The sequence below is a fragment of the Pimephales promelas genome, chromosome 4, assembly GCF_988280905.1.
Source record: "Pimephales promelas chromosome 4, fPimPro1.hap1.1, whole genome shotgun sequence".
In the NCBI taxonomy this organism is placed as follows: domain Eukaryota; kingdom Metazoa; phylum Chordata; class Actinopteri; order Cypriniformes; family Leuciscidae; genus Pimephales; species Pimephales promelas.
The window spans coordinates 1953761-1968131 of NC_142772.1; the positions used below are offsets into that span (position 1 = coordinate 1953761).

The 14371-nt window shown below is 34.4% G+C and overlaps 1 protein-coding gene across 1 annotated transcript in view; it reads left to right on the plus strand.

Annotated features, from left to right (window-relative positions):
* The window catches only part of astn2 (astrotactin 2), a 432572-nt gene that overhangs the window by 373693 nt on the left and 44508 nt on the right, over positions 1-14371 (plus strand). Inside the window, exons 18-19 of the mRNA XM_039661894.2 lie at positions 3219-3352; positions 5790-5938. Of these exons, the coding sequence (XP_039517828.2) occupies positions 3219-3352; positions 5790-5938 (283 nt within the window). The remainder of the gene's footprint in view (positions 1-3218; positions 3353-5789; positions 5939-14371) is intronic.

Sequence of the window (14371 nt, forward strand, 5' to 3'; positions counted from 1 at the left end):
CGGTATGCATCAAAACATCTCACACTTTAGAACAGCATCATATGAACATATCTAAAATGATCGTGTAAAAAAAAAAAACGGTAAGCTACCTGCAGCTGTGGTTGCCAGCATCATACCGTAACTATACAGTGTGTTACGGTTTTTGTGTTTGAGCATATAGCTGTTAAATTAAAGTTTTATAATGTCACTGACAATACAGTATTTAGCTGTAAATTTCAAAAACAGTAACACACTGTATTTTTACAGTATGATGCTGGAAACCACAGCTGCCAGTAGTTTACCGTTTTTTTTACAGGATTATTTTTTACAGTGCACAAAAACAGTAACACACCATATTTTTACGGTATGATGCTGGTAACCACAGTTGCCGATAGTGCACGCACCACACACCACTACTAAACCTACCCTAACCAACCCATTCGCATAAATTACACGATAAACACACTGCGTGCCATGGAGACGCATTTATTGTGATTGGGTTGGTACAGTATACCTGTGGCAAAAAGCGATGTCTGGCCTCGGAAAATGATCATCTTTTACCTTTATTCAAATATAACTAAAAATGTGTTCGTGTTAGTTCACAGTCCATCAACAAATGCAAAATAATTTTATTTAAAAATAAAAAAAATGTTGAAAATTACCATTAATAAATGCTGTAAAACTATTTGTTGTTGTTAAACTAATAAAACCTTATTTGGTTACACTTTATTTTGATAGGTCATTTTACTAACTATAATGTCAACTTATTCCACTAACCCTAACCTTAACCAAACAGACTACTCTATGAGAGTTAGTTTAGTTACAAATTATGAGTTACTTATAGTAAGTAGATTGTGGACTATCAAAATAAAGTGTAACCCCTTATCATAATGTTGTACCATTATGTTAGTGTTTTTTGTCCATAAAATTCCAAATAAAAAGCATAATCCCAAAATAGTGTGTGACATGGTTAGAGAGTTTCCAGTGAAAACATCTGTACGGTGATATATACCGTTTCCGTGATTTTGCTTCTCCACTCACTCTCTGTTGGACTTCCACGACTCGGTGTCTCTGCCAGACATCTTTCATGAAAGTCATTAGAGCGCAATGGATTGCAGTGTTTCCCCTCCGTCTCTCTGCCGCTGTAATAACGTCTCATTCATCAAGGCCGTTTAAAGAGAGTTGCCTGTGCGTAAATAAGGGGTGAAGACGGCAGTCAGAAACTGCTGATACTGTCAAAGAGATCTGTGTCTTCCCCATCACTGACTACTGGAGCTAGATATATGAAATATACCTATACGCGCTGACATGCAACTTTTAACCGTATATTTCATTAAGTTACAGTACATAATATTAAAGGGATAGTTCACTTTGAAATTAATTTTTGATATGTTTTATCTTACCTCAAGGGCATCCAAGATGTAGGTGTCTTTGTTTTCGCAGTATTTTCAATTTTGATATTTTTAGGTCAAACCGTTCTTGTCTGTCAGTCATATAATGGAGGTCTATGGTCACCACCTCAAAGAGCATGCACAGAGAAGTCCAGATTAAACATGATTTAATGACTCGTAAATGTAAGTACACATTGATGGCCTAAGACACGAAACGAGCGGTTCGTGTAAGAAAACGAATAGTATTTATATCGTTTTTACCTCTTGTAACCACAGCCACGTCCAAGTGATCTTTCGCACGGTTGCGAAAAAAAAAATCTACGCTGTGTGGATATATCGAAATCGTCTTCCATTGCGATTTCCTGCATATACATGTATTTACACATTAATGAGAGTTAGTTACTTATTAGTATGTCTTGTGCTATCAAAATCAAGTGTAACCTCGTGTTGTAAAGTGTTTCCATTATTGTAACTGGTTTTAGTGTTTGTTTACTTTTGTCCATAAAATTCCAAATTCTACTTAGTTATTCTTCATACTGTAAAAAAAACAAGAAAAAAAAAGAAAAAAAAATATTATATATATATATATTTTTTTCTTGTTGTTTTTTTTATATATATAATATATATTATATATATAATATATAATTTATTCCTGTGATCAAAGCTGAATTTTCATCATCATTACTCCAGTCTTCAGAGAAATCAGTATATATATATACACACACTACTGGTCAAAAGTTTTAGATCGGTAAGATTTTTAAGGTTTTTAAAAGAAGTCTCTTCTGCTCCCCAAGGCTGCATTTATATGATTAAAAAATACAAAAAAAAAACATTAATATTGCGAAATATTATTACAATTTAAAACGTCAGTTTTCTATGTGAATATATAATGTATTCCTGAGATCAAAGCTGAATTGTCATCATCATTACTCCAGTCTTCAGAGAAATCAGTCTAATAGTATGATTTGCTGCTCAAGAAACATGGATGATTATTATCAATGAATAGAAAGTTCAAAAGAACAGCTTTTATCTGAAATGGAAAGCTTTTGTAACATTAACATTGGAGTCAGTAAGAATTTGTATTTTATTTTTTGGGGGGAAAATTAAGAAATCAATACTTCTATTCATCAATGATGAGTTAAATTGATCAAAAGTTACAGTTAAGACATTTATTATGTTAGAAAATGATCTATTTTGAATAAATGCTGTTCTTTGAACTTTCTATTCATCAAAGAATTTTTGAAAAAAAAAATGTTTTCAACATTGAAAGTAACAATGAATGATTTTTGAGCATAAAATCCTCATATTAGAGTGATTTCTGAAGGATCATGTGACACTGAAGACTGGAGTAATGATGCTGAAAATTGAGGAATAAATGACATTTTATTATATATCAAAATAGAAAACAATCATTTTAAATTGTCATAATATTTCACAATATTACTTTTTTTTTGGTTTAATTAAAAATGCAGCCTTGGTGAGCAGAAGAGACTTCTTATAAAAACATTAAATGATGTAAAACTTTTGACCGGTAGTGTATATATATATGGAGGTTCCTTCTCTGCCCCTTGCTTGTCTTGTTATTGCCCCTGAGATGGAGTCTCCAGACATTCACACGTGGGCTGACCTTTTTTGGTGCAGTTTCCAATTAAATCTTGACAGGTTCTTGTCTGTACAAAGCGCCCCGAGATGCCCTCGGCCTGCCGAACTTCACAGAGATACACCACTTCTCAAGTGGAGGTGGCAGAGTGTGTTGTTGGCGACTGGTCTGACTCATCGACTGCGCCGGAAGGACGTTCGCTCCCCGAGATAATTGCATTTCTCTCACCTGTGCCATTTATTTTGCAGGCCTTCAAAAGTGCCACGATGAGCTCATACTGGTGTGCGGGGAAGGGTGATGTCATCGAGAACTGGTGCCGCTGTGACCTGACCGCGCTTGGCAAAGATGGGCTGCCCAACTGCAGTCCCCTGCGCCGGCCCGTGTGAGTAACTCTGACCTGCGGTCCTTCATTCATGATGTTGATGAGACGACCGATGCTGCCAAATATGCCTCATCTTCACTGCCAAAGTCAAAGGCAATCATCTCATGCTAACACACTGAGTCAGATAATGAAATATAGGACTGGTCAAATCAGGTTGTTGTTTTTGTTGTTTTTGTGACACTTTACTATAAGGTTCACTTTGTTGAGATTAGTTACATGCACTCAAATTTTAAAATAGTTCTAAACCATAAGTCAATTTCAACATTTACTAATACATTATTAACCCTCTGATGGTCTTCCTTTATGAGTCACGTCCCAGGCCTTCCCGGTCAGAAGTGACCGGAGGCCTAAAACTGAAACTTCTTCCATCCCAGTAAAACCAATGCAATTTATTTTTGTTCTATAATATTTATTCTTTTTAATTTAGTATTTTGAGACAATTTGATTGAATTTATTAATATTTATGCAATATTTATGGTATATTTTTCAATGGAAATATTATGTATATATATATATATATATATATATTTCCATTGAAAAAATAGACCATATATATATATATATATATTTTTTTTTCCTTATATATATATATATATTTTTTTTAAAATATTAATGCAGTATTTTAGTTTAATATAGAGTCTAGGCCTTCAGAAAAAGAAAAAAAAATTGTAGAAAATTAGCAAAATTTTTATTTATTTATTTATTTATTTTTTGGTGGATTTGATTATATAAGTGAAACAATCTTAAACTATTTCTTATTAAAATTAAAAAAATAAATAAATAAATAAATAAATGTGAATTTTTGTGTTTTTCTCAATTTCCCATTCATTTCCTATGGGGGTCATTTTTGACCAAAGACTAAAATCGTGACTAATTTTTTTACGACCACTTGGATCATGAACTCATTTTTTGTGTGTGTTTACATACCCAATGCCGGAAATGTCACCACGTTTTGTAACATTCCGGTGAAACTGTGTTTTTTTAAAAATTCAAAACAGATTTTTTGTAGTCTGAATTTATTGGTGTGTATGTGTATAACACAAAGTGTGTTTGTATGTGTGGGTGTAAATTTTTTGCACTCTTGATGTTGTAGAGTGTCACCCCTTTACTGCGGTGTACTTATTTTAAGAATCGTGGCCGATTTGTGGATTGTACAAACAAAAATTCAGAGAATTTTTGTTTTTTTGTAAATTTCCCATTCATTTCCTATGGGTTGGTCATTTCTGACCGAAGACCACAAGTGTGACTATTTTTTGAAGACCACTTAGCATGCTCGGATCATGACCTCAATTTTTTTTTTTTTTTTTTTGTATTCACATACCAAATGCCAAAAAAGTCACCAAGTATCATAACCTTCCGATGAAGCTGTGATTTTTAATAATTCAAAACAGAAAATTATTCGGTCAGAAGTGACCGAGGACCATCAGAGGGTTAAAATCAGTTGTTTATACATTTAATGCACAATTAACAGTTTATATATTTTTTTTAACTAACCTAACAAAGATAAAAATGCATCTCATTATTCATGCATTTTAATAATATTTACTAATTGTATCTTATTATTGTAAAGTGTTTTTACAATAGATTTGTGTAAATATTTTTTTTTAATATTTTAAAACAGATTTTTTAAATATTTTTGAAAGAAGTCTCAACAATTTGATGGAAAAATACAGTAAACACAAAAATGTAAAATAGTATTAAAATAACTGTTTTCAATGTGGATATATCATTACTCCAGTCTTCAGTGTCACATGATCCTTCACAAATCACTCTAATGAGGATCTGATGCTCAAGAAACATGATTATTATCAACAGATGTGCTTCATTTATTTATGTTTTAATGTTTTGTGGAAAACCATGATACAGATTTTTTCCAGATTCTTTGATGAGATCAGCACTTATATCAAATAGAAATATTTTGTAACATTATAAATGTATTTTATGTCTCCTTAGATCAATTTAATGAATCTTCCCTTTAAACAAAAATGTCTTAATTTCTTAAAAAAAATAAAAAAAATAAAATAAAAGGTTTTATATAAAAAAAATGTTTTATACAAAAAAATGTGTGATCCACATTCGTGAATTAAATATATATATATATATATATATATATATTTTTTTTTTATTATTATTGTTTTTACCAACCGGCCCACAAGAACCAACCTGCTCCATATACTAGTTGAGTTCAGCACAGATGTACTATAGATGTGTGAAACGAGGGCAGAAAGGGTGTGCAAGGTCACAGTTCAGTCTTAGTGAATTCCCCGAGGTGTCTTCAGTGTCCTGCCTTCCTTTAAAAATAGCCTTTCTTCAATGATGCCTTAAAGGGATACTCCACCGTTTGTTCATATTAAACTATGTTATTCCCTTAACTAAGACGAGTTGATCTTTCGTCTCAGTTGTGTTGTATAATGTTGTATTTTGTTGATTTTCTCAGACTGAGACTGTCTCCACACCTGGAGCCCTCCAGTACGATGGTGGCGCTGGAATGGGTCGATGTGGAGCCCCTGATTGGCTACAAGGTTTCCGATTACATCATTCAACACAAGCGAGTCGAGGACCCGTCTGAGGCGGAGATATACACAGGTAAACTCGCAGGGTTATGAACAATATCACAGAGAAGGACGTCTGATTCGTCAAATCTGCACCGTTTTCATTCTGCAAAATACACGGGGAACTACACTGACTTTTATTTAGAAAAAATATAAAATATTTTCTGATTAACAAGGCCTGTATATTTGGTCGAAAATACAGTAAAAACGGTTATATTGTGAAATATTTGTAGTAGTATATTATAAAATGTAATTTATTCCTGTGAATTTTCAGCATCACATGATCCTTCAGAAATCACTCTAATATGAGGATCTGATGCTTAAGAAACATTTATGATTATTATCAATGTTGAAAACAGTTTTCGTGGGACAAATACATTATATCTCCTTTTCAGGATTATTATAAGTTCAATGAACAGAAGTTATTAGAAAATTAAACATTTTTAACATTATACAAATCATTATACAGTCATTCTGATCAATTTAATGAGAAAAATATAAAATATTTAAATTATTTGACTTTTTTTTTTTTTTTAATTGAAACTTTTGAACCATATCGCAGTTTTCAGAAAAATATTACACTTTTGACCGGTAGTGTATTGATGTGAACAACACTTTTATTTTCCTGGCATCATGTTTTTTTTTTTGTTTTTTTTTTGATCCTTCAGAAATCACTCATAAGAAACATTTATGATTATTATCAATGTTGAAAACAGTTTTCGTGGAACAAATACATTATTAAATTATTTTACTTTTTTTTTTTTTCAATTGAAACTTTTGAACCATATCGCAGTTTTCAGAAATATATTACACTTTTGACCAGGATTTATTTTTCTGGCATCATGTGTTTTTCTACTCAACCTGACAACCTTTTCCCCCTTAATTTTCATGTCTACTTTTGGCCAAATGGAGCCAAATCTTATGAGATGCTCCCAATAATTGAAACATGAATGAACCGTTCCTATGTCTGTGATCAATTTAGAAATCTAATTTCCCAGTTCTGGGAAAGTGCAGTTCAGTCAGGGTTTTACAATGATGTTGTTCTCCTCGTATAGCCTGGGGTCGAGTCTGAATACGTAACCGATTGTCTTGTTGATCTGGTTCAAATCTCGTTAAGCTTCAATGGCACTATACGACTTCAGGGTCACATGACTGGGTTACTAACAGCATGTGTGATAGTCAGAGCTCAGGTAAAAGATGAGGTTTAGTCATTCACTATTAATGACTAAACGTCACTATTAAGACAATATTAAGACACCTAAAGCTGTTGCTCTATCGACCAACTAGGAACTCGATTGCATCATATCATGATTTTTTAAATATATTTTTGCTTTCATAGATAGGTTTATTAGGTAATATTATACTTGAAGGGGTGTACATAAGATTGACATGACACTTTCATGATCATAACATGACATATGTCATGAATATGAAGGAGGTTTGCATGTTTAAGCATTCGCTCAGTTATGACATTTTTTAATGCAAATATGACATTGTTTGAGATGTATTTGACATAAACCGATACATCATAACCTGTCAATGTCTTGGTCATGACAACTTGACATTACTAAGACAACACAACCTGTCATAAACATGACATAGCAGATTAATTATCAAACTTAAGAAACCACTTAGCTTTATTGGTTAACATTACATTAAACTGTCAGCTGGTTGGTTTTTGACATTGGCTGTCATGTATGTCTCGCTCACGTTGGTCGTGGTTGATTTCAATCCAATGTTCAGTCAAATTTTAATAAAACACAATAAAAGTAAAATACGCTGGGCGCTATCAAACAATAAACACTGTCATGGTGATTTGCATATTTTGTATCAGTTTATTGTGTGACCACATAGCAAGATTGCACCAAATGAGAATATGCACACAGACTGTTCCAAAAACAAACAAAAAAAAATAATAATCATAACAATAATTGTCTGGTGAAACGTACGTTACTTGTTAATGCACAAGACAGTCACTCATTTCGGTCTTTTGTCATGCACGCTCTCCCATCACACATTTCTCATGTGGAAAAACTATTTATAATATATTTAATATGCGCAACTCTCAAGCTGGAGTTCAAGGCAAGGCAAGGCAAGTTTATTTATATAGCACATTTCATACACAATTCGAAGTGCTTTACATAGAAAAAATTAAAATGATCAAAAGAAATCAGAATAATTAAAACACTTTAGAATAAAAAAAATATACATTTAAAAATAAAATACAGTTCAGCAGTCGACCCTGCCACTTATCAGCAAAAAAAAAAAAAAAAAAAGAAAGGTGCTACTCAATAGCCAATCAGAAAAGGGCATTATTGTATCTGGGTAAGATTTAACGCAACAACCAATGAAAAAAAAAATAGCATATCCTGGAATTGTTCATGTGATTCTGCTACAACATCTTCCGAACGTTTTGTTCACCAAGAGAAAACTAACCAGTGGAGATCCGAGTATCACTTAGAGCACAGAGTAAGTCATGATCTTCTGTTTTAATGTTACAACAAATTCACAACTTGTTTGACGAGAACGTTTCCCAGATAATTTCCTGTTCACTGACAACACTTGCTCAGAACAAGTAGTTTAGGCCTAGTCATATTTCCCTTATCACACGGTGACTGACATATTGTCACATTATAAACATCTCTATCTCCAAATAGGCTTAATCATTTGATCAGCACTAAATAAATTAGTCGATTTTAGAGGTCACTTTTAAAATCATGTCAAGTTTTATGATTATATCCTGGCTATGGATGCATTAATCATTGCATCTGTCTTTCAAAAGATGTTCGGGAAAAAAGCAATTATGCATCCTCGTATTCGCTCTGAGAGGAAAGGCCAGTTTAGAGGATAATTTGCTGATCTTTTTGCAAAAAAAAAAAAAAAAATGTAGAATACAGTTAATGTCCCAGGTGAAAAAGATGTTCAATTAAGTGTATTAAAAATGTACTTAAATATTTTTTTTAGTACAATACAAATATAATATAATGCATTTTTAATACACTTAATTGTACGTATTTTTCACCCGGGGTGACTGATGCTGAATATATATGAGCAAATGTAAAAAAAAAAAAATATATATATAATGGAAATGCATTGTTGGATGATTATAAACATGGTATTTTGCTTGTTTATACCTGCAGTGCAGAAAATGATATGACAACAATAAGGTCTAAATGTAACTTCCGTTACTGTACTTGCAATGCGTTATACCCCAACTTAATAGTGATGCCTCACTTAAACATGCTTCAGTTTTGGATTCTCAGTTTGGGAGTGAGAATTGGTTCAAAGTGATGTGCAATCAATAAAAATGATATCAATAAAAATCAATGCATTAGGACGATACTGTAATATAGACATGCTAGCGTTGCATTATCCTGTAATAAATGTAAACCGTAAGCACTTATGCAAATTATACATCATCAACAGAGTTTCGCTTCCACGCGCCGCAGACCACTATAGTGGATTTGGAGAACCACTTTCACACCAAATTAACCGAACTATGAAATCAGCACTCCCAAAAGCTCAAGTAGAAAAGCCTCTAAGAAAACCTGATGACAACATGGTTATTTTCGTATCCCGATTCTATCTAATCGAGGGCGAAAGACGCGCTAACAAGGGCTCCTTTTGGTACTGAGACTCACAGTCTGTAATGTTTGAGACAAAAATACACTCTTTGTTTCACAACAAAGGCATCATCTGTGGTGAAATGAAATAAGAGGATTTGTAGAATAATGAAGATACTTAGAAATATGGAATTCTTGCAGTTAAATGCTTGGGGAAAGAAATTGGGATCAGTGTTGAAAGCTAAACAAACATTGAAGTCAACTTTCTTAACACACATGTGGAGTTGTGCAATGCTTTCCAATGAAATGACGTTCGCTTTAGGAGGATGTCAAAAGGAAACCCTTATTTTTCATCCTCTCGTTGGATAATAAATAATGTCATGATGCAAAGAATTAATGATCATAAATAAGGCTGCAATTTCTTTATGGAAAATAGCATTTGATTGCCGAATGCAGTTACTCGGCTACATGCAAACTAATGATGTCACCTCTTTTTTATGCTATCCTTGCGCAGACGTCATGAGAGAGACACACTAGTCTCAAAATAATACATTCATTTTAAGTTCATAAATGAAGGTTCAGGAGAATCTCATCCTTTGTGGGAAGAAAGTCAAATACGTTCAAATTGTGCAGATTATATGGGCATCTGAAGAGGGAATGCTTTTTGTATGGCATTTTTGCTTCCTTTTCCATATAAATATATATACACCATACTAATACTGTGTTTGACCCCCTTTCGCCTTAATTCAACGTGGCATTGATTCAACAAGGTGCTGAAAGCGTTCTTTAGAAATGTTGGCCCATATTGATAGGATCGCATCTTGCAGTTGATGGAGATTTGTGGGATCGAAGCTCCCATTCCACCACATCCCAAAGATGCTCTGTTGGGTTGAGATCTGGTGACTGTGGCGGCCATTTTACTACAGTCAACTCATTGACATGTTCAAGAAACCACTTTGAAATGATTCATGGTGCATTATCCTGCTGGAAGTAGCCATCAGAGGATGGGGACATGGTGGCCATAAAGGGATGGACATGGTCAGAAACAATGCTCAGGTAGGCCGTGGGATTTAAACGATGCCCGATTGGCACTAAAGTGTGCCAAGAAAACATCCCCACACCATTACACCACCACCACCAGCTGCACAGTGGGAACAAGGCATGATGATCCATGTTCTCATTCTGTTTACGCCAAATTCTGACTCTTCAAAAACAGAAATCGAGACTCATCAGACCAGGCGACATTTTTCCAGTCTTCAATTTTGCCGAGCTTTTGCAAATTGTGGCCTCTTTTTCCTATTTGTAGTGGAGATGAGTGGTACCCGGTGGGGTCTTCTGCTGTTGTAGCCCATCCGCCTCAAGGTTGTGTGTGTTGTCTGCATACCTCGGTTGTAACGAGTGGTTATTTCAGTCAAAGTGTCTCTTCTATCAGCTTGAATCAGTCGGCCCGTTCTCCTCTGACCTCGAGCATCAACAAGGCATTTCCGCCCATTTTCACTGGATGTTTTTCCCTTTTCATTCCATTCTTTGTAAACCCTAGAAATGGTTGTGTGTGAAAATCCCAGTAACTGAGCAGATTGTGATATACCACGCTCAAAATTGCTTAAATCCCCTTTCTTTCCCATTCTGACATTCAGTTTGGAGTTCAGGAGATTGTCTTGACCCTTAAATGCATTGAAGCAACTGCCATGTGATTGGTTGATTAGATAATTGAACAGGTGTTCCTAATAATCATATAGGTGAGTGTATATATATATATATATATAGCCTATACAGTACTTTATTTCCTTTTTATGCTGCCAGACTAACCTCCTGAAAGTTTCCCAAAGAGTTAAACGGAAATTATCAGCCTAAACATTTCATTGAGTTTCATGACTTTGGCCAATTTCCGATCTGCAGTGAACAATCAGTACAGGTCCGAACGCTAGACGCATGCTTTCTCTAACCTGATGCTTAGACTGTAATATTTACAGTGTGTTTTGACCACAAGGACTGTACAGTTCACTTAAAAAGTGAAGACAACAATGATATTTCAGCCAAACACCCCCCTTCTTCGTTTTTTCGGCTCCATAGACGAACACATGTCGTGATATAAAAACAAAATTCACAACCAACCACTGTGATCACCTAAGGCAATTGACTCACTGCCCACGAATATGTTTTGCATTTACTAATTAAACTAAATAAAATGTTTAGCTTTGTGCTGACCAATGCTGGGAAGCCAGAATGTTCTTGCCTTGCCATCTATAAACAACTTTATTACACGCTGTTTGCCTCACAATTTTGTACACATAAAATCAGATTCTCGGCAACAATGTGTCACCATTAGTTTAAGATCCTGAGCCGGTCTGACGCATATATTCACACAGCAGGACGAGGACGGTTTATGCGTTCGACACCCCAAGCCAATTATAAAGGGTTCAAACAAGACCAGACTCGCTTTTTGTACTTTTGCTGTCTCTACTTTAATTATTTTTCTCTGAAAAACGGAGGCTATAGTGGAGAAGGAGGGACTTGAAATTAAAGTGATATTGATCCGTGACTTAGAATACGCAGCATGATTATTGCTCATTTTGTCTGGTAAACGTCTCGGCCAACAAAGTCGTCTGGTAAATAGTTTTTCATGGTTCTTTTCGTTTGGCTGTTGCAGGGAAACTGTCAGTTTCTTGTGTTTATTTTTGTACTCAAAGCTCGCCGGTAACATCGCTTTTGGAGTTGCAAGTAATGCAAGTAAAACTAGCTGTCCTGAACGTCAGAATGAATCCGTCATGGGCACAGTTAAAACATTAGACAAGCCAAAATCAACTATTTAAGACAGGGAAAAAACACCACATATTCCCTGTGCATAAATGTGCTGTGCAATTGCAACAGATTGACATAATATTATAAATAATAATAATGATTTAATAAGGACACTCTCCACACTCTCAGAAAAAAAGGTACAAAAGCTGTCACTGGGACTGTACCTTTTCAAAAGGTAAACTTTTGTCCATTTTAGGTGCTAATATGTACATTTAGGTGTTAATATGGACATTTATTTGCTAATATGTACATTTAAGGTGCTAATATGTACATTTTAGGTGCCAATATGTACATTTTAGGTGCTAATATGAACATTTAGGTGTTAATATGGACATTTATTTGCTAATATGTACATTTAAGGTGCTAATATGTACATTTTAGGTGCCAATATGTACATTTTAGGTGCTAATATGGACATTTAGGTGTTAATATGGACATTTATTTGCTAATATGTACATTTAAGGTGCTAATATGTACATTTTAGGTGCCAATATGTACATTTAGGTGCCAATATGTACATTATAGGTGCTAATATGTATATTTAAGGTGCTAATATTTACATTTTAGGTGCTAATGTGTACATTTAGGTGCCAATATGTACATTTTAGATGCTAATATGTACATTTTAGGTTCTTATATGGACATGTAGGTGTTAATATGGACATTTATTTGTTAATATGTACATTTTAGGTGCTAATATGGACATTGTAGGTGCTAATATGTACATTTTAGGCGCTAATATGGATATGTTGATGTTAATTTAAGGTGCTAATATGTACATTTAGGTGCCAATATGTACATTTTAGGTGCTAATGTGGATATGTAGATGTTAATATGTACATTTTAGGTGCTAATATGGACATGTAGGTGTTAATATGGACATTTATTTGCTAATATTGACATTTTAGGTGCCAATATGTACATTTTAGGTGCTAATATGTACATTTTATGTGCTAATATGTACATTTAGGTGCCAATATGTACATTTTAGGTGCTAATATGGACATGTAGGTGTTAATATGTACATTTATTTGCTCATATGTACATTTTAGGTGCTAATATGTACATTTTAGGTGCTAATATGGACATTTAGGTGCTAATACGTCAGTTACATGACGATCCTGGGACGTCATACAACTGACGCTTTACCTTTAACGTCGGTTAGGTGACGGGGTAGGTTTAGGTCTGGAGTCGGGTTAGGATCCGATGACGTCATCTAACCGACGTTAAAGGGTACTCTAAAACGGCGGATGTTGGCGTATGGTCAAAAGACGTCCCAAGACGTCAGTTATATGACGTCTTGGGATGAGACTGTGTTAACCATTACGGTACTAAAATGCACCATTTAGGTACAAAAGCGTACCTTTTGAAAAGTGACAGCTTTTGGACCTTTTTTCTGAGAGTGCAGGATGTTGGAGATATAAATCTCAAATACAAGGACACAGTCCTCAAACAGAAAAAAATCGTACTTGAGAATGTTATCCTGTGATAAATCACTCCTCAGGTCATAGTTATAATTAAATAACTGGCAAAGCATGTATCGAACGTCTTCATATGGAAAATTTGAGCTTCAAAATGCCCATCATGAAACTTTTCTCATGGTTTAAGCAGGGTGTCGCCAAAAAGATTTCTATTGTTTAGAAATGTGAATAAAGTGTAAATGTGTTGAGATCCTGTCCTGTTGAATAGACCCCTCATCTTACAGTCCAAAGAAGAAAAAACCCTCATTGGGATATCGTCGTCTTGTAGGACCAAATGTTAACTTTTCAACTTCTCGCATTGAAAGATTTGTTTAAAACCTCTAGATGGCATCCGTTTGCTGAAGCACGGTTGTTCTGGAGGAACCAAGTGAGATGTCTCTATTAGCTCTGACCGCGTCAAATTTAATGATATCTCAAAGCCACGCCATATTCCTCTTTTTGCAAAACGGATGTGAATCGTCTCTGTCATCTGATTCCTTCACTTTCTGCAAGATTTGCTCATTTGAAATAGGGCCAACAAGTCCGAATACAGCGTATATGAACATGTGATGCATTTGCTTTTCTTTTCTAAAGTTTCCTTGCTGCTTTTTTTTGCAGACATGTCTGAGTTTGAGACATTAA